Source organism: Ornithorhynchus anatinus, chromosome X2, assembly GCF_004115215.2.
Source record: "Ornithorhynchus anatinus isolate Pmale09 chromosome X2, mOrnAna1.pri.v4, whole genome shotgun sequence".
Taxonomy (NCBI): domain Eukaryota; kingdom Metazoa; phylum Chordata; class Mammalia; order Monotremata; family Ornithorhynchidae; genus Ornithorhynchus; species Ornithorhynchus anatinus.
In genome coordinates, this window is record NC_041750.1 from 27,481,399 (window position 1) to 27,502,943 (window position 21,545).

At 63.4% G+C, this 21,545-nt stretch overlaps 3 protein-coding genes across 5 annotated transcripts; 1 reads left to right on the forward strand and 2 right to left on the reverse strand.

Moving 5' to 3' along the window:
- Positions 1 to 570: 570 nt before the first annotated feature.
- On the reverse strand, positions 571 to 7,629 carry TDP2 (tyrosyl-DNA phosphodiesterase 2). Its single transcript, XM_029053400.2, has 7 exons — positions 7,390 to 7,629; positions 6,615 to 6,691; positions 4,894 to 5,052; positions 4,683 to 4,774; positions 3,775 to 3,893; positions 2,521 to 2,691; positions 571 to 1,129 (listed from the first exon to the last, which is right to left on the reverse strand). Exons 1-7 carry the CDS (start codon positions 7,588 to 7,590, stop codon positions 848 to 850), a joined length of 1,101 nt encoding a protein of 366 aa, XP_028909233.1. The 5' UTR covers positions 7,591 to 7,629; the 3' UTR covers positions 571 to 847.
- Positions 7,630 to 8,586: 957 nt separating this feature from the next.
- On the forward strand, positions 8,587 to 12,711 carry ACOT13 (acyl-CoA thioesterase 13). Its single transcript, XM_029052757.2, has 3 exons — positions 8,587 to 8,712; positions 10,351 to 10,535; positions 11,969 to 12,711. Exons 1-3 carry the CDS (start codon positions 8,629 to 8,631, stop codon positions 12,123 to 12,125), a joined length of 426 nt encoding a protein of 141 aa, XP_028908590.1. The 5' UTR covers positions 8,587 to 8,628; the 3' UTR covers positions 12,126 to 12,711.
- On the reverse strand, positions 12,542 to 21,119 carry CX2H6orf62 (chromosome X2 C6orf62 homolog). 3 transcript variants are annotated; one of them, XM_029052753.2, is made up of 6 exons: positions 20,019 to 21,119; positions 19,825 to 19,932; positions 18,158 to 18,334; positions 16,921 to 17,043; positions 14,563 to 14,697; positions 12,542 to 14,095 (listed from the first exon to the last, which is right to left on the reverse strand). In XM_029052753.2, exons 1-6 carry the CDS (start codon positions 20,145 to 20,147, stop codon positions 13,970 to 13,972), a joined length of 798 nt encoding a protein of 265 aa, XP_028908586.1. In that variant the 5' UTR covers positions 20,148 to 21,119; the 3' UTR covers positions 12,542 to 13,969. The 3 variants fall into 3 exon arrangements, with proteins under 3 accessions (XP_028908586.1, XP_028908589.1, XP_028908588.1); XM_029052756.2 differs by lacking the exon at positions 19,825 to 19,932 and having other exon boundaries at positions 18,158 to 18,331; positions 20,019 to 21,117; XM_029052755.2 differs by lacking the exon at positions 19,825 to 19,932 and having other exon boundaries at positions 20,019 to 21,115.
- Positions 21,120 to 21,545: the final 426 nt, after the last annotated feature.

Below are 21,545 nucleotides of genomic sequence, written 5' to 3' on the forward strand. Positions count from 1 at the left end.
ATTTTCCGTAGGAACGACACCCCCCCCCGTTATTTCTTGTCCCCGCGGAGCGGCGTCGGGTGTTGGGAAGCCATTTTTCCCCTCCCCCGCTAGTCTGCCGCCGCCGCCTCTCCTTCCTCGATTCCGCACGAGGATCGAATCCTCTCGTTCCAGGGAGGGACGGGGGCCGGGGACCCGGGAGGAGGGGAAGGAGACCCCGCGTCGTTCGGAAGGGGGGCGGCGGGCGGGCGGCTCCTTCCGGCGGCCGGCCCGGAGCGGAGGAGGCCCGAAACGAGAATTCCGGCGTCCGTTAGGCGCTCGCTAAGCTCCTCGAAGGCGGGGACCCGATCTCCCACCGTATTCTCCCAGGCGCTCAGTCCGGGGCTACGGCGGACTGGACTCCTCGAGGGCAAAAGGGCGGGGAAGCCCGTCCGCGACGCTCCTCGTCCTCTCCCAGGCGCTCGGTACGGGGCTGTGGGTACGGCAGACCCCCCCCGCCCCCGCCCCCGACCGTACCGTACCCTCCCGGGCGCTTGGCGCAGGGCCCCGCCCCAAACCGGCGCTCCCCAAGCCCCGCTGACCCCGACGAGAGGCGGACTCCGCGAGATTTTATTTAAAAGGGAACCGCGCTTAAAAAGAAATCGGGGGACCGTCCGGATTCGCGCTGAAGGGGAAACCGGCGTGAAGATCCGCCCGGAACGCGTCCTCGAGACCGTGGGGCTGGGTGGGAGGAAAATCGAGACCAGAGAGGAGTGGGCGGCGGCGGCGAGCGAGAGCGGGAAGGGAACCCTCTCCCTCCCGTCTCTCCGGGCAGGTGGGAGGGCGAGGTCCCGGGAGGAGGGACGGGGCCCGGGGCGGGGGAGGCGCTTCACGAGACGACGTCGAAGTGGCAGAGGAGGCCCCAGTGGTCGCTGGGGAAGCGGCCGCAGTCCAGTTTCTCCGTCCCGAGCAGGTCCAGGCTGCGGGGGACGACGCGGCCCCCCTGGGCCGCCGCCCGGAAAAACAGGCGGTCGAAACGGAGCTTGCGCTTGTAGCGGACCCTCAGGTTGCAGTTGGCCTGGGTGTCCCACGTGTAGCGGCAGGACTCGGGCTCGCCCAGGAATTCCCAGATATCCAGGATGTCGGCGGGCAGGCCGCCCAGTTTCGACACCTGGAAGAGGGCAGGCGTCCGTTCGGGGGCTCGGCGGCGTCTCCGCGGCGCGCGTACTCTGACCGGGAAACGCCACCCGGCTGACGACGGGTAGAGGGGGTAGGGGCTCGGGCCTGGGAGCCAGGAGGTCGCCGGTTAATAATAATAATAATAATAATAATAGTAACGTCGGTATCCGCTAAGCGCTTACTATGGGCAGAGCACCGTTCTAAGCGCCGGGGTAGGCGCGGGGGGATCGGGTCGGCCCACGTGGGGCTCCCGGTCTCCGTCCCCATTTTCCAGATGAGGTCACTGAGGCGCAGAGAAGTGAAGTGACTCTCGCCCCCGGCCACACAGCCGACAAGTGGCCGAACCGGGGATTCGAACCCATGGCCTCTGACTCCGGAGCCCGTGCCCTTTCCACTGAGCCACGCTGCTTCTCATCCCCGCTAATCCCCCGCTCCGCCGCCCGTCTGCTGGTTGACCCCGGGCGGGTCGCTTCACTTCCCTCGTCTGTAAGGCGGGGACCGGGACCGGGGACCGGGACCGGCCGCGGGGCTCGGCGGAAAGAGCCGGGGTTTAGGAGTCAGAGGTCGCGGGTTCTGATCCCGGGGCTCCGCCACCTGTCGGCCGGGTGACTCTGGCCGAGTCGCTCCACTTCTCGGGGCCTCGGTTCCCTCATCCGTAAAACGGGGAGGAAGACCGCGAGCCTCACGTGGGACGACCCCGCGACGACCCGCTATCTCCCCCGGCGCTTAGGACGGCGCTCGGCCCGTAGTAAGCGCTTAATACCAACACCAGCGGTGGTATTTACTACCCGCCCCAGTGCCCAGTACAGCGCCCGGCCCACAGTCAGCTCTTAAATGCCATAATTATGACCGGAAGCTCTTAACGAATGCCCCGATTACGTATTTAAAGGCACTCCACGCGGTGCTCCGCGCACAGTGGGCGCTCAAGAAGTATCCCTGGCGGCATGGGGTTGTCGGCAGACTTCAGACAAGGACGGGGGGGACTCTGTCTCCCCGTCGCTGGCAGACTTCGTACCGGGAGGCGGGAGCGGGGAGGTCGATGGTAATTCCCGAGCGCTCGCTCGGTGGGAAGAGCGCGGGCTTTGGAGTCGGGGGTCACGGGTCCGAGGCCCGGCTGGGCCGCGGGTCAGCCGCGTGACTTTGGGGCAGGTCGCTTCGCTTCTCGGTGCCTCGGTTGCCTCGGGTGTGAGTTCGGGATCGAGATCGGGAAGCCCCAGGTGGGACGACCTGATTCCCCCGCGTCCGCCCCGGCGCTGAGAAGGGTGCGCGGCGCCTAGTAAGCGCTTAACCGATACCGGCGTTATCATCGTTGTTGTTATCATTATCCCTCGGCGCTTGGGAGGGCCCGACCCCCCCCCCCCCCCGCCCCCCGGCACGGCTCACCTCCGAGTCCCTCAGGTTGGTGTCGCCCCCGAAGATGACCGTCGCCGCCTCGGGCGTCTCCTGCATCTTCTTCACCACGGTCCTCAGCTGGTTGACTCGCTCCTCGGAGGACTCTCTGGTGCTCTCCAGGTGGGAGGTCATGAGACAGAGCTCGTTGCCCAGGATCTTCGCCTGCGACAAGAGGTCGGGTCCCGGCCGGCGTCCCGAGCCCCGGAGACCGCGCCGCCGGTCACGTCCCCCCCCGTTCCCGGGAACGCTCCGCCGTCGGAGGACGCCGCGCCGGCCGGGGCGGGGCCCACGACACCCGGGCCCCGATCCCGGCTCGGCCGCTCGCCTGGCGCGTGACCTCGGGACAGCTCGCCTGACTTGGTAACGTTGCTATTTGTTAAGCGCTTGCTGGGTGCCGAGCACCGTTCTGAGCCCTGGGGGAGACCCGGGGTCATCGGGTTGGCCCGCGTGGGGCTCACACGCTTTTAATCCCCATTTTACAGATGAGGGAACCGAGGCACAGAGAAGGGAAGCGACTCGCCCACGGTCACACGGCTGACGGGCGGCAGAGCCGGGGGGGGGGGTCGAACCCACGACCTCTGACTCCGGAGCCCGGGCTCTTTCCACCGAGCCGCGCCGCTTCTGCCGTGCCTCGGTCGCCTCACCTATAAAGACGGGGTCACGGTATCCTCCCGCCCCCGAAGCGGGTCGGGGACGGACCCGTCTGCTCACCCTGATCACCCCCAGTCCTCGGGACGGTCCCGGACACGGTCGATTCTTCACAGATTATTACTGAGGATGCCTATTTTCTTATTTTAACCCTAATCCCAATTTTTAAAAGAAAAAACACAAATGGTGGTATTTGTGCAGCGCCGACCGTGTGCAGGGCACTGTTCTAAGCACCGGGGGATACAAGGCGATCAAGCCACGTGGGGCTCCCGGTTTTAATCCCCATTTTACAGATGAGGGAGCCGAGGCACCCAGCGTGGACTGAGACCGCAAGCCCCTCAAGGGTCCGGGTCTTATTCCCCCAGTTTGGCGCGGGGCTCTGCGCAGCGTAAACACTTAGTAAATACTACTGCTGTTCCCCTGAGGCTAACGTTTCCTCGGTCATCTTCGGGGAACCCATTTCGGGCGTATTTACGGCACTTTCGGGTAGCGTTCCCTTAAGAATCGCGTTCTTCCCGTGAGGTCTCTGCTCAAATCGCCGGAGCCCTCTGGAACTCGACCTCTAGAACGAGAGGCCCCCCCCCCCGCCCCCGTTACCTGCACACTCAGAAGGTTTCTCATCATTTGGGTTTCTGGGAAAGGTGTGATTTCTTGGCTTATCAACTTGACCCTCGATTTCTTCAGCATTATGACGGTGAAATAGCCGTCTTCACAACCTGAAAACCGGTCAGGGAAAAGAAAGCGCCCTTCTGAGACCATTCGCCCAACGTCGGCCTCGGCCCGGCGGAAAGAGCCCGGGACCGGGAATCGGGGGGGGGGGGGGCTTGAGTTCGAAACCCGCTCGGCCTCCTGCCCGTTTCCGCATCTGAAAAACGGGGATTTCGCCCCACCTCCCTCCCATTTAGAGCCCCGCGTGGGACAGAGACCGGGCCCGACCCGATCACCTTAAGCTCTCCCCCGCGCTTCGTACGGTGCCTGGCACGTAGTGAGCGCTTAACACGTACCGTTAAGAAGCGGGAGACCTGGGTTCCCGTTCCAGACCTTGGGCAGGTCACTGAATTTTGGAGAGGGGGGCTCGGTTTCCCTCATCTGCGAAACGGGGACCAGGTACCCCTCCTCCCTCTTAGAACCCAAACCCTCCGTGGAACGGGGGGGCCGGATCTGATCGTCCTGCGTCTACTCCAAAGCTGAGCGCGATGATCCCTGTCCCTCAGAAAGCGCCCTGAAATACCGCTGTCTCGCTCGAGGAAACCTCGAACGGACACCCAGCCCACCTCCTTCCATTCTCCCGTTCCTAAGAAAACGGCCGCAGGCGCTCAGATGCGTTGTTTCAAGAACCGCGGCGCACGAGTTAAAGTAGGCGCGCGGGTCCCTCCGTCCTGGCCACCTTTCGCTCCGGGACAACCTGCGGGGATGAGTTCACCCGGAAAGTCCCTCCCGGCAGGGCCCGGGTCTTTCCCGTGTGGCGGACCCCGCCGAGCGCTCAGTACGGTGACCGCGGTTACCTGGAACGATCGTGTAACCAGTCGCTCTCTTCTTAAGGTAGTCGTAATAGGGGGGAATAACTTCCTGAAGGAACACCACGGTTGGACTGTACCTAATCCAAAAGAGGTTTGTATTCGGACACGGTCAACGGCCACGACACTCTCGCGGCTTAACTCTTCCGGATCGATCCGGGGTATCTGTCGAGCACGTACGGAGCGGGGGTTTACTCACAGAGTTAAATAGGAGCACACGGCCCTGGCCCTCTCTGACAAATCGTTCAAGTCGAGGCCGTCGACATTCCAGGAAACGACACTGAAGGTACCGTCGTCGTCTTCACCGGCGGCGGCGGAACCGGAGGCCCCGGCGGGAGAGTCGTCAGTCAGGTCCACGCTACGAGGAACCAGAGAAACCCACGCCGAACCGTATTTTTGCAAAAATCGCGGAACTGACCCATTTCGATCCCTCTCCACCCGCAGGACGGTTTACATCTCGTCGGCCGCCCTCTTCTCTGGCCGTCGGGTCCCCGGCGAAGGGACGGTCACGAGGCTCGGGTGGGATCCGGGACGGCGGAAGCCGAGAGAAAAGTTTGAGCGTGGACGGATCCCCGGCCAGGGGCCTCCGGGTTTCCCCGGGGTCAATTTGGGGACGTCGGGAAGCTCCGATTTCTAGCCGTGACTGGGGATGTCCCGGGCGGCCCCGTCACGGGGTTTCCCTCGGTGTCCCGGGCTTCGCGGGCCTCGGGGACGGACGCCGCAAGGCCCGGATCCCGCGATTATTACGGTGGCGCGGGGTTCTAATCCCGGCTCCGCCACCTGTCAGCTGCGTGACTCTGGGCAGGTCACTTCCCTTCTTTTGCCTCGGTTCCCTCATCTGTAACGTGGGGATGAAGACTGCGAGCCCCACGTGGGACCACCTGACTGCCCTGGATCCACCCCGGCGCTGAGAACAGTGCTCGGCACAGAGTCGGTGCTTAACAAATACCGACATTATCATCACTCCAGCGCTCGGAAGGGTGCTTGGCCCCCAGTAGGTGCCTAATCCCAACATTATTCGTATCCTTATTCCAGTGCTTGGCCCACAGCAGGTGCCTAATCCCAACATTATTAGTATCATCACTCCAGCGCCGAGAAGAGTGCTGGGCACATAGTGGGCGCTTAATCCCAACATTATCATTACGCCAGCGCCGAGAAGCGTGCTGGGCCCATTGTGGGCGTTTAATCCCGACGTTATTAGTGTCGTCACCCCAGCGCCGAGAAGAGTGCTTGGCACAAAGCGGGCGCTTAATCCCAACATTAGCAGTATTATCGTTACTCCAGCGCCGAGAAGGGTGCTCGGCACATAGCGGGCGCTTAATCCCAACACTGTTATTATTATCGTTACTCCAGCGCTGAGAAGAGTGCTTGGCCCATCCTGGACGCTTAATCCCGCCGTTATTAGTATTATTAGAGAAGCAGCGTGGCTCAGTGGAAAGAGCCCGGGCTTGGGAGTCAGAGGTGATGGGTTCGAAACCCGGCTCTGCCCCGTCAGCTGTGTGACCGTGGGCGAGTCACTTCACTTCTCTGGGCCTCACTGACCTCATCTGGAAAATGGGGATTAACCGGGGGCCTCACGTGGGACAACCTGATGACCCTGTATCTACCCCAGCGCTTAGAACGGTGCTCGGCACGTAGTGAGCGCTTAACAAATACCAACGTTATTACTATTATCATTACTCCGGCGCCGAGAAGAGCGCTGGGCCCACTGAGGGCGCTTAATCCCAACATTATTATTATCATCATGTCACTCCAGCGCCGAGCAGAGAGCTCGGCCCAGAGCGGGGGGTCTAAAACCGGGCAGCACGACGGCTGCCGGTGGGTGGGGCGATGGATGGCGGGGCCTCGTCTCCTTCCGGTGGGCGGTGCGGTCAACGGTGGGGACTCGGCTCCTTCCGGCGGTCCGGCGGTGGCCCTTACCAAGGCGGCGGGGCGACGGGGGGCTCGGGGCCGCCGCCTCTGCTCGGGGGGTCGTCGAAGTAGGCGTCCAGGGCCCTCTGAAAGGCAAAGATAAAGGGTTGGCGGGGTGTGGGGGCCCGGCGGCCAGGTCAAGGCGGTCATGTCAAGGGGAGGCCATGTCAAAGGGCGGTCATGTCACGGAGGCCACGTCGAGGGGCGGCCACGTCGTGGCGGTCATGTCAAGGTGTGGTCGTGTCAAGGGGCGGTCGCGTCATGGCGGCCACGTCAGGGCGTCACGTCAAGGCGGCCACGTCGAGGGGCGGCCACGGCGAGGGGCGGCCGTGTCGAGGGGCGGCCGTGTCATGGTGGTCATGTCAAGGGGTGGTCGTGTCATGGAGGCCGTGTCAAGGGGCGGCCATGTCAAGGGGGGGGTCATGTCAAGGGTCATGTCATGGCGGCCGTGTCAAGGGTTGGCCATGTCATGGAGACCGTGTCAAGGGGCGGTCGTGTCAGGGCGGCCACGTCAGGGCGTCACGTCAAGGCGGCCACGTCAAGGGGCGGCCGTGTCAAGGGGCGGCCGTGTCATGGTGGTCATGTCAAGGGGTGGTCATGTCATGGAGGCCGTGTCAAGGGGCGGTCGTGTCAAGGGGCGGCCGTGTCAAGGCGGCCACGTCAGGGCGGCCACGTCAAGGGGAGGTCATGTCATGGAGGCCGTGTCAAGGGGCGGCCGTGTCAAGGCAGTCATGTCAAGGGGCGGCCGTGTCACGGCGGTCACGTCAAGGCAGGGCGTCCTTACGTCGAGGCTCCAGGCGCGGCCCTCCAGGGCGGCCCGGGCGACCTCCCGCTCGCAGCCCGCGATGGCGACGAACCGGTCGCAGAGTCGGGCCCGGGCCCCCTCGTCCCCCTCGTCCCCCTCGTCCCCCTGGGCCGGTGCCCGTCCTTCTCCGGACGCCCGGGCGGGGGTCGGGCCGGAAGGCGCCTCGGCCAGCTCCGCCATGGCGCCGGGGGCCGCGCGCCGCCTCAGGCGGAAGCCCGCCAAAAAACGCGCGCACGCGCAGCAGCGCCGCCGCCGCGCCCCCTCCCTTCTCTCCCCCTCGGCTGCCGCCGCTGGCCGGCGCAGGCGCAGAACTGCCTAGTCGACGCCCCCGCGCAGGCGCAGTACCGCCGCCGCGCCCCCTCCCTACTCTCCCCCCCGCCTCGTCGACTCCCAGGCGCAGGCGCAGAACTGCCTAGTCGACTCCCCCGCGCAGGCGCAGAACCGCCGCCGCGCCCCCTCCCCTACTCTCCACCCCGCCTCGTCGACTCCCAGGCGCAGGCCCGCCGCTTCGACTCTCCCGCGCAGGCGCAGAACGGCTGCCGCGCCCCCTCCCTTCTCTCCCCCTCGGCTGCCGCCGCTGGCGGGCGCAGGCGCAGAACTGCCTAGTCGACTCCCCCGCGCAGGCGCAGAACCGCCGCCGCGCCCCCCTCCCTACTCTCCCCTTCGGCCTCGTCGACTCCCACGCGCAGGCGCAGAACCGCCGCTTCGCCTCTCCCGCGCAGGCGCAGGACCGGCGCCGCGCCTCCTCCCTTCTCTCCCCCCTACCGCCTCGTCGACTCGAGCGCGCAGGCGCAGAACAGCCGCGGCGCCCCCCGCCCGCGTCGACTCGAGCGCGCAGGCGCGGAACCTCCGCGGCGCCCCCTCCCTTCTCTCCGCCCCCGCCTCGTCGCCTCGCGCGCGCAGGCGCAGAACCGCCGCCGCTCCGGCGCATGCGCACTCCCCTCTGCCCCCCCCCCGCCCCTTGCGGTGTCCCGGCCTCAACCCTCCGGCTGGAAACGTGCTCCGCCCCCGGGGCGCTCCAGGACGGGGAAGGACGCCCCGGGCGGGGCCGGACCTGGCGGATGCCGGCGTCTCCTGAGGGGAGGGAGGCCGGGGAGGCCGTCCGGCGGGAGGATCCGTTAAGGGGGGGACCGGAGGGGGGGGCCGGAACCCCGGCGCCCGGGGGTGGCGGCGGGACCGGAAGTGGGTGTGGCACTTCCGGTGTCTCCCCTGGCCGCCATGGCTTCCCTGACCCTGCAGGGCCTGCGGGACCTCATGAAGGCCTTGCTCGACACCGCTGGGTTCGACCGGGTGCTGGAGAAGGTAACCGTTAATAACAGTAATTCATAGCATTCCTAAATGGTGGCCATTTTGTCCAGCGCTGACCCTGCGCCAAGCGCTGTGCTAAGCGCTGGGGGGGGGGGGGCGGAAGGTCATCAGGTGGTCCCACGTAGGTCTCACCGCCTGCATCCCCGTGGGACAGACGCGTAAACTGAGGCACAAAGAAAAATAATATTAAGGGCTTACTCTGGGCCAAGCACTGTGCTAAGCGCTGGGGCGGGTGGAAGGTCATCAGGTGGTCCCACGTAGGTCTCACCGCCTGCATCCCCGTGGGACAGACGAGTAAACTGAGGCACAAAGAAAAATAATAATATTAAGGGCTTACTCTGGGCCAAGCACTGTGCTAAGCGCTGGGGCGGGTGGAAGGTCATCAGGTGGTCCCAGGTGGGGCTCACAGTCTTCATCCTCATTTAAGAGATGAGGTCACCGAGGCACAGAGAATAATAACAGCAGCAGCATTAAGCGCTTACTATGTGCCAAGCACTGTCCTAAGCGCTGGGGGAGATGGAAGGTGATCAGGTTGTCCCGGGGGGGCTCACAGTCTTAGTCCCCATTTGACAGATGAGGTCACTGAGGCCCCGAGAATGATAATAATAATAATGATGGCATTTGTTAAGCGCGTACTATGTGCCAAGCACTGTTCTAAGCGCTGGGGGAGATACAAGGTCATCAAGTTGTCCCGCTTGGGGCTCGCTGTCGTAGTCCCCATTTGACAGATGAGGTCACTGAGGCCCCGAGAATGATGATAATAATAATGATGATGGCATTTGTTAAGGGCGTACTATGTGCCAAGCACTGTTCTAAGCGCTGGGGGAGATACAAGGTCATCAAGTTGTCCCGCTTGGGGCTCGCTGTCGTAGTCCCCATTTGACAGATGAGGTCACTGAGGCCCAGAGAATAATAATAATAATAGTAATGATGATGGCATTTAAGCGCTTACTATGTGCCAAGCACTGTTCTAAGCGCTGGCGGGGGATACAGGGGCATCAGGTTGTCCCGCTTGGGGCTCACAGTCTTAGTCCCCATTTGACAGATGAGGTCACTGAGGCCCAGAGAATGATGATGATGATGATGACGGCATTTGTTAAGCGCTTACTATGTGCCAAGCACTGTTCTAAGCGCTGGGGGAAAGGCCCAGGGAATAATGATAATGATATTTGTTAAGCGCGTACTATGTGCCAAGCACTGTTCTAAGCGCCGGGGGAGACACAAGATCATCAGGTTGTCCCCTGTGGGGCGCCCAGTCTTGATCCCCATTTAACAGATGAGGGAACTGAGGCCCAGAGAATGATGATGATAGTATTCGTTAAGCGCGTACTCTGTGCCAAGCACTGTTCTAAGCGCTGGGGGATACAAGGTCATCAGGATGTCCCCTGTGGGGCTCCCCATCTTCATCCCCATTTGACAGAGGAGGGAACTGAGGCCCAGCCAAGTGACTTGACCAGAGTCACACAGCCGGCAAGCGGCGGAGTGGGGATTAGAACCCGTGACCAACACGAAATACCCACACGATCGTAACTACGGCCCGCTGTACCTTCTAACCGCCCCGGCCGGGGGGGCGGGGGGGGGGGGGTGGCCGGAGGGTTCGGCGCGGACGTTGTCGTCGTGGCTTCCCCTCAGATGACGGTCCTGTCCGCGAGCCCCGGGAAGGTGGTGTGCCAGATGCAAGTGGGGGAAGAGCACGTCAACCGGGGCGGCACGCTGCACGGGGGGCTGACGGCCACCCTGGTCGACGTGGTGTCCACGGCCGCCCTGCTCCACACCGAAAGAGGATCGCCGGGCGTCAGCGTCGACATGAACATCACGTAGGCGCGCCGGCTCGCTTCCCGGACGCCGCGGCGAAGCGCTTCGGGACCGGGGCCCACCGACACCCCCCCACGGGAGGACGGCAGCGGGACCCCCCCCCCCCCGCTTCCGACCGCGGGGTCGGGGTGCGCGCGCCGGCCCTCCGCCCTGGCCCGCGCCCCGAGGGGCAGGCTGGTTTGGACGCCCCCCCGGCTCGTCTCCCCCGCCCCCGGGGGGGCGGCAACTAGAGGCCGAGCGGTAGCCGGACGGGCCGTCTCTGGCCCTCGGGGAAGAGCCCTGCGGAGGGCTAAAAGGGCTCTGCCCTCCCCCGATCCATCGGGGCGCTTATTGAGCACTCGCTGTCTGCCGGGCACTGTACTGAGCGCTTGGGAGAGTGCAGCGTCGGTGGAGACGTTCCCTGCCCGTGAGATGGGGGGGGCGGGGGGGGATCTGTCTTTCCAAAGCACGGCAAGCCGGCTCCGAGCCCACACCCCGGCCCGTGTCCCCCCAGAAAGACGCCTCACCCCTCGCTCGAGCCCCCTCTCCCGGGTGGGCGGCCGGGCGAAGGGGAGCCAGACATTCCCCCTCGGGCTCGTCCCGGCCGAGGCCGGGCCCCGGCCTCATCACGAGCGCCTGGGGAAAGGGGAAGGGGATTTTCAGGGAACCCGCTTCGGTCCACGTCCGTAATTTAACGTCCGGCTGCTCTAGACCCCCTTGCGGGCACAGGACCCCTGTGCCTCGTCGTCCCCCCCCCCCAACCTCCCTCAGCGTCCCGCACCCGGGGCGTGCCCACTAAATAACAAATATCGGACATATTAGCCTCTGCCCCACTTAGAGGGGCGGGCTTGGGAAGAGCCCGGGCTGAGGAGTCGGAGGTCATGGGTTCTAATCCCACGTGCGCCTCCGTCCCTTCGCGTCTCGGTCTGTCGGCGACCTCGGCCGCAGAAGGGGGATGGAGACCGTGGGACCCCCCCGATTCCCCTCTATCTACCCCAGCGGGCGGCCCCTAGTAAGCGCTTAAATACCGACATTATCGTTATTATTCTTGGGCACTTCCTGCCCTCCGGAGAACGGTTTCGGAGCCCCAGGGGGGGGGGGGGGGGGGGTCCCCGATGGCGCATTCTCCCCCCTTCCCGCTCTTAACGGGCCCCGCCTCCAAGAGCAGGAAGCCAGCGTAGCAAATAAACGTCGGGAAACGAGCTCTACTGCCAGCTTCCTTCTGCGCTCCGGTTTCCCGGTGTCACCAAGCGGGGACGGTCTTCCGCTGCCCCCTTGCCACCCCCGCTCCGGGACGAGGGTAGGGGTGCGATCCAGGCAGGGGCCGCGAGCCGAGGGGTCGGGGGAGAGGGGGACGTGTCCCGAGAGCGGGGGGGGGGGGGGGGGGGGGGGGCGGCCTTTCCCGCCGAACCGTGGCCACGGGGCAACCCTGGGTGTCCTCCCCGTTTCATTTAAGGTACGTGTCCCCCGCCAAGATCGGCGAGGAGATCCTGATCGCCGCTCACATTCTGAAGCAAGGGAAAACCCTGGCCTTCGCCACCGTGGACGTGACCAACAAGACCACGGGCAAGCTGGTGGCCCAGGGCCGCCACACCAAGCACCTGGGATCCTGAGGCCGCCGCCCAGAGGGAAACCCGTCGGGGCGGGACTCCGGGGAGAGACATCCCCTCGGCGGCCGCCTGTCGATCGCCGCCCGCAACGGTCCCTTGGGCGCGCCGGCCCACTGAGGGTGCGGTAAGGACGTCGTCGGCCCGCTGCCCCGGCGCCTCTCCCCGCCCGGGGAGCTCGGTGACCTCCTTCCTCGCCGATCCGGTCCGGGGAAGCCGCGACGCCCTCCCCGGCCCCGCGGCCGGGAGCCCGTGCGTCCGCCCCGTCGCCCCGCTGGGTCCGTGCCCCGCCGGCAGTCGGGGACCGCCTTCTCACCGCCCGGCTCTCCCGTTTTCGCCCCCCCGCCCCCGAGCGCTCACTCTACGCGTTGTTCTGAACGTTGGGGTCTCCCTGGGCCCTGCCGGTTCTACCACGCGGCCGATTAACTTTCACCTAATTTATTTAAAATTTCCACGGTTTCCGATTCCAACCGAAAGCTAGATACAGATTTGAAACAGGTAAGCGCTAGTTTTTACCCCCGAGGGAGTAGGCTTATACAGAATTACTCCAATAAAATACTCAAGCCTTGAGCGAAGCCTTCTTCAAAAACTATACAGTAGTCTTCCTCATTTTCATTGCACAACCGTAACAAAATATGTTCTGGCGGAACTGACTCCGACGCTCCAAAACACTTTTTTTTTTTTTTTAAATTTCTCCCCTCCCCCCCACTCGTTAAGGTCACGACCGTCTTACGACAGCTTCTCTTCCCAGACTCGCTTGGGGTTTTCTGAAGCGTTTCAGAAACCGGTATTTCCTGCACAGTTCACCAGCAATATATATACTTTGTTTTTGTTTTTTTTTTTTTGTTTTTTGTTTTTTTTTAAACTCCTTCGAGGGAAGGGAAAAAAAAAGACGAAAACCCTCTGTCACGCGTGGTTTCTGCAGCTCTTCGTTTATATCCTCTGAAATTTAGCCGCAAGGGTTACCTCGGACTCCCGGTCTCTTTTAAAGTGTGGAACTCAAGACCCGCTCGGCAGAATTTTCTTTTTTTTTTTTTTTAAATACAGCAACACGGGGAAAGAGATCCGGGGGGGGGGGGGGGGGAATATTCCTAAGTAGCCACCTGAGTGTCGGCGAACTTTAACGTGGCCCGGCAAAATGAGAGGCGGAGGATGCCTACGTTGGATGAGATGCTGCTCTTTTTTTTTTTTCTCCTTTTTCCCCTTCCCTCAGATCTCTTCCCCACGCTCCCATCGGAGCGACCGCTTCCGTTCGCTGGACGGAGCCGGACGGCGCTCCCTCGCCCCCGCGGTCGCGGCGGGGCTTTTCCCGGCGGCGGATGGGTTCGTTACCTGTGCCGTGGGCCTCTCGCCCTCTGGATACCGACGGCGGCGCCGGGCGGGCGCGGCCGGGAGGCGGAGCGGGGCCGCGGGGACGGGGGCGGGGGGGGGCCCCGCCGGCTTCGGCGTTGCGGGGGACGACGACGACGACAGTCTTTTCGTTTCACGGTGACGCGCGGGGGGCAGGGCTCTGCAAAAGCACCCTCTTTCACAAAGTCCGTGCAGAAGACATCCGAATTTCCCTTTTTTTCTTTTAAAAAAAAAAAAAAGTTCTGCGCTACGGATGGAGGGGGAGGGGAGAACGCAAAAAAAACCCCAAACCAAAAAAAAAAAAGGGGGGGGGCGGGGGGGACGACAAGAGACGGACAAATCAGGATCCGGGATGGGCGAGTTTCACGATGCACACGTAGCGTTCTGCGCGTGAGTCCTACTTTCTTCCGGACTGTGAAAGGGGAGGACGGGGAGGAGGGAGGGAGGCGGCCGTCGCCGCCCGGCTCCGTCATCCTCCCCGGGGCCCGCCGGCCAGAGCCCTACTCGGGCATGTAAGGGCGGAGGTGCTCGTCCACGGTGCCGACCGCCCAGTGGGTGAGCTGCTCCTGAGGCAGGTACAAGCAGACGCTGCATAACTTGAAGATCGTAGCTTTGCTCTTTGGAGTCTGGGGCAAGGAGGGGGAGACACGGAGGGAGCCGGAGAGAGAAGCGGCTCTGTCAGAGGTGGTCGGACGAGGCCGGCCCGCGCCCCGCGCTCGGGCCCCGGCGGCTCCCCGGGGGACCCTGGCAGGGGAAGGGGGGCCGGGCCGAGGCCGGGCTGGCCGTCGGCCTCCCGGGACCGCCGGCGGGACGCTGCTCCCGAGTCTCTAGCGAGACACCGTAAGCCCGTCGTGGGCTCCCGTACCCCGTCCCCGACGCCCCGCGCCCGCTAGATACGGCGGGCCGCCCGAGAGACCGGGACAGCGGCCCTTCCGGGAGGAAGCGTCTCCCGGCTGACCCTCGGATCGTCTCGCCGAGTCGCCGAGCCACGGGCCGGAGGGGCGCAGACCGCCCCCGACCCCCCCAGCCCGGCTCTCCGCCGCGGGACGGGGCGACGGCCCCGGCCCACGGAGGCCCGCGGCGGCTCCTTTACCTGCAAGTGCTGTCTGTCGATGAAGAGGAATACCGACTGGCTCGGGTTGTTGACGACGATCCCAGTCTTGTCCTTTCGGGTCAGTGCGTGCAGAAACTGGTTTTCGTAGTCGCCCTGATGAAATTCAAACTTGGCCTGCGCGGGGACACGGGTGGGGGCAACGTAAGGCCCGACGGCCGGCCCGGACGAGCCGAGGAGCCGACCGACACCGGCCCCCTGCCGCGCCCGCCCCAACACACCGCTTCTTCCGTGCGCGGTAGCCTTTTGGAGAGACCGTCGCCCCAAGAACAGCTTTAAAGAGACCTCAGAGGAAGTAACTGTCCCTCTAGACCGTAAGCTCGCCGTTGGGCGGGCAACCTGTCTCGCCCTTGGGTTGTACTCTCCCAGGAGCTTGGCACAGTGCCCGCAGAGCGAGCGCTCGGTGGCCACGATGGACTGATAGATAACGGACCCGTCGGGGTCTTCTGGAAGGAGGACCAATCCCGGCCGAGTCGCTTCGCCTCTCCGGGCCTCGGTTTCTGGAAAACGGGGACTCGACCCCCCGTTGGCCCTCTCTCAGACCGTGAGCCCCTTGGGGGGCACCGTCTGGCTCTAATCCGCTGGACTTGCCTCACGCCCAGTGCCCGGCACGAAGGAAGCACTCCCACACCTCAATCGGTGGTGTCCGTTGAACGGTTACTGGGTGCAGAGTGCTGTGCTTGGGGGGGCCAACTAGCGCTCTGGGCTCGGATGCCCATCAAGGCAGCTACTACGCCGTCCCTCCAAGCCCCCTCCGACGCACACCCGACCCTCCAGGGACCACAAGCCGGGGCCTGGGTCATTCCAGACTCTGATCCCGCTGGGGTCAGGTCGTCTCTCTCTTGCCCAACTGTCTTTTCCAAGCGCTCGGGTACAGTGCTCTGCACACAGGAAGCGCTCAGTAAATACACCCCGCCTAAGCCCTCCTAACGAGTTCCCCCCAAATCGGGCTTAGGCAAAGGAGAACCGCGGGAACGCCCCCCGCGATGCACAACACCGACCCAAGCGACGTCGATCTAGTTCTGAAACATACGATAGAGCCGCCGATCCAAAAGCGACGTAAATCCGGACGGAGAATTCGCTTAGAATTCAGTCCCCCGTCCCCCCGCCCGGTACACGGACTTATTTTTCCAAGCGCTTCCTATTCCAAATGGGCCACCGTTATCTAGGCTACTCTGACCGGGCATCGACGAACGCTCAACTAAAATGCGCGTTCCTCAACTCTGTTCAGCTCAGTCGCCATACTTCGAAGAAAAGGGGGGGGGGGGGACGGGAAGTATGTTAGAAGCAGCGTGGCTCGGTGGAAAGAGCCCGGGCTTGGGAGTCGGAGGTCATGGGTTCGAATCCCAAGCTCGGCCACTCCTCAGCTGGGTGACTTTGGGCAAGTCACTTCACTGTGCCTCAGCGACCTCGTCTGTAAAATGGGGATTAAGACTGTGAGCTCCACGTGGGGCAACCTGATTTCCCCTGTGTCTACCCCAGCGCTTAGAACAGTGCTTGGCACAGAGTAAGCGCTTAACAAATACCAACATCGTTATTGTTATATTAGCGGGTCTCTCCAAGGCTCAGCCAGTTACATTTCAAGAGCTCTGTGGGTGGGGGGGAAAAAAATCCCTGTGTTTTTGAAGGGTAGGAAAAATTAACACCTTGACCCCCCCCGCCCCCACCTCAACCAAATCGGGCTTTCCACTTTCTGCTCTGAAGAAAAGAGCGATTAAAAGAGCTCTCCTGCTTCCGGGGGTAAGTCTGATTACGGCAGGGCCCACTCTAGGGGTAGCTGAAGAGGAGGCCGACGAGTTAAAGATCCCGCTGAGGAACGTGAATAATTCACAGAGAGTCCGTTTCCGAATGAAACGGTGACAGTTCCTCCTCCCGGGCAGAAAGCCCTAAGCCGGTGTGAGCGCTCTCCCGCGAGGGGGGGTGGGGATCTCCCCGTGCCCGCCGCTCCCAGAGACGGGCACCAACGCGCTCCGGCGAGGCGCTCCGAGGAGGAGGCCCGGCATCAGAGCCCCGGCCTTGTCCAAGGGCGATGTTTTTGCATCGTCCCTCCCGCTAGACCTCCACCTCCACCGTCTCTCTCCTCGGCAGCCCGCTGGCCGAGGCGGGAGGGGCAGCTCAGACCCCTCCACGTGGCCAACGACCCCGGGCGCCGGTGCCCAGGTGCGAATCCATACCCGGCCGGAGGGCCGGCCCGCCTTCCGGGATACTTCTACCAGGACAGGCCTCTCCGGTCCGCGACACGGGCCCGGGCCGAGCAGCCGCCCGGCGGCCGGTCAGCGAGGGGGTCTGAAAAGCGGCAGACCGGCCGGGCTCGACCGTCGGGGTACGGACGGGAAGTACCTGGACGGGCCGAAAGGGCTCCTCGGACCCCTTCCACCTAGAAAACAGGAGACAGACGATCTTCTCGATGTCATTCCGAGGCCAGAGAATGAAATCGATCTCCTGGGTACAGCCGATTACATCCTGCGAGGACAAGGGGAACAGGTCACTCCCCTGCAGGGGACGCGAGGCAAAGTCGCGCCGAGGGCGGCCGCCTCCCGGGCCCTCGGGGTCAAGCGGGTCCGAAGAGCTGGACGGCCCCGCTCTCTCAAAGACCCCAACTTAGGCTCTGCAGACGTGAGGCCCGGTTCCGTCCCTCCCGTCCCCAGAGGACCCGGGCCGGTCACCGAAGCGGGGCGGCGCGCACCGGCCCGACGGGAATGGTTCCCGCGCAGCTGGGAAAGAGGAGGAGGAGGAGCGGGAGCCACCGGGCACAGCTAAGAAGAATGTTGCTATTTGTTAAGCGCTTACTACGTGCAGGGCACTGTTCTAAGCGCTGGGGCAGATCCAGGGTCGTCAGACTGTCCCGCGGGAGGCTCGCAGTCTTCATCCCCATTTGACAGATGAGGGAACCGACGCACAGACGTGGCTCGCCCGAGGTCACAGAGCAGACAAGGGGCGGAGCCGGGATTAGAACCCGGGGCCTTCGATTTCCCAGGCAAAGGCCCGGGGTCTTCCCGCTGCTGCTCTGGGGGTCCCGAAAAAGAGCTGGCTAACGTGGGGGCTGAGGTTCACAGCGGCACCAGGTCAACCGCCTTCCGCCTTATGATCCTAAAACAGCGCGCCCGTGGGCACCATCCTCTACTCATCTGGGCCATAAACGGGCCCGGCAGGTGAAACACCTTCTCCGGGACCTGTCCAGGGGCGGCCCCCCTCGGCTCAGCGGCAAGAGCCCGGGCCCAGGGGTCCGAGGTCCCGGGTTCTAATCCCGCCTCCGCCACCTGTCAGCCGGGCGACTCGGGGCCGGTCACTTCCCTCCTCGGCGCCTCGCTTCCCTCACCCGTCCAACGGGGAGGAAGACTGGGAGCCTCACGTGGGACCACCTGATCTCCCCCAGTGCTTAGAAGAGCGTTCGGCGCACGGGAAGCGCTTTAACGAATACCAACATCATCAGATGCTCTTCGTCCCCCGAAGCTCGGTCAGCAGGTCGGCCGGGAGCCCGACGGAAAGCCGGCTCTTGGGGGGGGGGGGGGGGGGGAGACCCGCGACGGGCCCGGAGGCGGGCGAGGGGGGCTGGGAGGAGGACCCCCTTTCTTACCCTGCGCATGGACTGGTAGCGAGGCGCGTGGAGCTGCACCACATCCTTCTGCAAGAGCTCCAGGGAACTTTCCAGGGAATAGCCGGAGTCCCGCACGCCTTTCAGTATGTTCTCTTCGTAATTGTTCGTCATGACCGGGATCACTTCGGACACTTCGAAGAGCGCCGACTTCTTCTTCTAGGAGCAAGGACATCGCCGTCAGACCCCCGCTTCTAGCGGGACGGGCAACGGCTGGGGGGGGTGGGGGGGGGGGTGGAAACCCAGGAGTAGCTCGTTCGAAGCCTTTCCTCAGCTAGGGATTTCGGAAGAGGGGGGAGAAATACCTCCAAAGGTGATTCCGTTAACCCCGGGGAGGGGGCAAGTTGCCGCCTCGACCGGCAGCGGGTGTGAAGAAATGAGCGCGCACACCTCCTCAGCTCCAGGGCTGCTGCCGAACAGCTCATCGGAGAGAAAAACCGCCACGGTCAGACCAGCGTGGATCCGCCCCTCGGCCCCGGGGCCATTTTTCAGGGCATTCTTTCATTCGGGCGTATTTATTGAGCGCTTACTCTGTGCAGAGCACTGGACCCGGCGCTCGGAATGGACAAGTCGGCAACGGATAGAGACCGTCCCTGCCCTCGCCGTCTAATCGGGGCAGACGGACAAAAACCACCTCATCACGATAAACAGAACGAAGGGGATGGACACCTCATTAACAAAATAAGCAGGGCAATGAAAATATACGCAAACGAGCCCAGGGGGGAAGGGAGAGGAGCAGAGGGAAAGCGCACCCCCGTTTTTGACTTCCTAAACGAAAACCCTCGCTCCCGTTTCCGCATCGGAGGCCGGCCACCGAGCGAGAGCTCGCCAGACCGAGTTGCCCCATTGCGGCCTTTCCCCGACGAGTCGCGTCCCCGAAGTCGCCGGGGCCCGGACGCCGCGGTAGCGGAGACAGCAACCAAAGACCGGGACGATTAACCGCCGACACTCCTCGGGGCTGACGGCAGCTTCGGAGAGCATCCTCCTGCCGATCCGGAGCAAGGTTCACGGGCGTCCGCACGCTGCAGCGACCTGGAGCTAGTTTGGGGACGCTTCCCGCTCCCAGAAAGAGAGGACGACTAAAGCCCCTAAGGGGCTTAAAGCCAATTCATCGGACATCGCTCTTTCCAGGGCCTCGCTGTGTGTTCTGGCCCTTTGGCCGGAATCACGCCAAGACAGAGACGCGCCCCCTCCACCTTTCCTTCAAACCGGGGAGAAGACCTTCGAGTTAACCCGAGTAGTACGCGCTTCGAAGATTCACGGGTCTCTGGCGACCGCGGCACAAGACCCGGAGTCGCCGTAACGCCAGAAATGTCTCCGTAAACTAGGATGCGCGAGTACCGGGCCGGCGGGTTTTGAACTCTGCCCCGTACGTCCTCAAATCAAGAAGGGGCCTGAGTGTCGTCGGCCCGGGACCGCCCTGGACCGGACGGTGCGCCGTCGGTCCAACCGTTTGGCCTCGAGGGTCGGAAGACATCTTCTACCGCGGCGCTCGGGGCGGCGCCTGACGGGCGGCGTTTAACCAACGCTGTCGTTACCGCCGTTTTGCGAAGCGGCGCCGTGGTGTCGGCCGGGGAGGGGGGTCTTAAACAGACCATTAAAATAAACCCGCCAGACCCCTTTGTCGTCTCCCGACGGGGGCTTCCAACCTGGACACCGTTGGAGGAGGGGAAGGCACCGCTCGTCGACTTTTCCCTTTTCTTTTCCCCCAGAGGCCAAAGTGCAAAACCGTCCCGCCGAGTCGACGAACCTACACCCTTGCAAAGAGGGGGGATAAAAGAGAAAAAAAGCATCGCTTCGGGTCGGGGGGGTGGGGAAGAGTAAGAACTTTAGAGGGAGTTACCTTCTCCTTGAATACAAAGGCAATATACATCTTGAAGTCAAACTGATCAGCTAAAGATTCTTTTTTCTTTCTAAGCTGAGCACGAAGTCTGTTCTGAGCTTGTTTCTTCCGGGAGTTGGGGTCTCCCATTTTGAAATTCGGGTGGTTACGGGAGCCTTTGGAAACTGTCGCTAGACTACGGGCACTTTCGTCGCGAGACTCAAGTACAACAGAAACACGGCGTTTCACTCCCGCCGAGGACTGGGGAGCTAAAAAAACGCAAAGGCGGCCCTCCCCCCACAAACACACACCCAACCCCCAGAAAAAGAAAGAAAACCGCACTCAGGCAATCTTAGGAGACCGTCGGGTTGGAGGGTCGGGGAACAAAAATCGTCTACCCATTTTTGGACAACGAAGATGCGGGGCCGGGGTGCGAAGGGAGATGGGGGAGGGGAGCGGGCTAAAATTTCTGCCCACGCATGGACAGAAAACAGCTTTCCTGCCCTAATGGCGGGGGACGAAGGGGTGCGGGCTAAATTTTCTGCTCACGCATGGACAGAAGCGGCTTTCTGGCCCTAATTGGGGGGGGGGGGGGGGTGAAATGGAGGGGTAAAGAATTAAAAGGAGCTCTTTCGCGGGATTCAGGTGTGCAATGAAGAGGCGGCCGGCCCCATCCTTCAGGACGAATCCATCCCCCCCCACCCCGGGAGGCCTGCGCGAGGGACCAAAGGACGCGATGGCCTGCCGAGTGGGAGCCCGGAGCGTGGAAAATAAAGGTTGAAAATAAAAAGGGAGCCGCCCCTCCGAAGCGGGGAGAGGGGAGGCGGGTGAGCCGGATCTGTGCGATTGGGGTGTTTAGGGGGCCAGGCCCATGGCTGGGGTTCGGATGAGGGTTTGGGTGGGGGGGGGAGGGTCTTCAGTGTCTGGGGGGGTTTGGGGCGGGGATGTCCGGCGCTGGGAGGGCGAGGACCGGGGGGCCGGGCTTTCCCTGCGGGCGACCACGGTGGGGCCGGGGGCAGCTGGGGGTCCGCCCGAAGGCCAGGGGCATGGTGCCCGACGCCCACGCTGTCGCCCTGGGGCAGCTCCTGCCCGCCGGGACCATGGTGGTGGAAGGGGGTGGAGGACGGGGGGGGGGGGGGGGGAAGGGGGTGGGCGGGGGGATGGAGGGAGGGGAAGGAGATGGAGGAGAGGGAGGAGGAAGAGGATGGAAAAAGGAGAGGATGGAGGAAGAGGATGGAAAAAGGAGAGGATGGAGGAAGGGGATGGAAAAAGGAGATGGAGGAAGGGGATGGAGGAAGGGGATGGAGGAAGAGGATGGAGAAAAAGGAGATGGAGGAAGAGGATGGAGGAAGGAGATAGAGGAAGAGGATGGAGGAAGGAGATGGAGGAAGGGGATGGAGGAAGAGGAGGCAGAGGATGGAGAAAAAGGGGGATGAAGGAAGAGGATGGAAAAAGGAGATGGAGGAAGAGGATGGAGAAAAAGGAGATGGGGGAAGGAGAAAGGGGATGGAGAAAAAGGGGATGGAGGAAGAGGATGGAGGAAGGAGA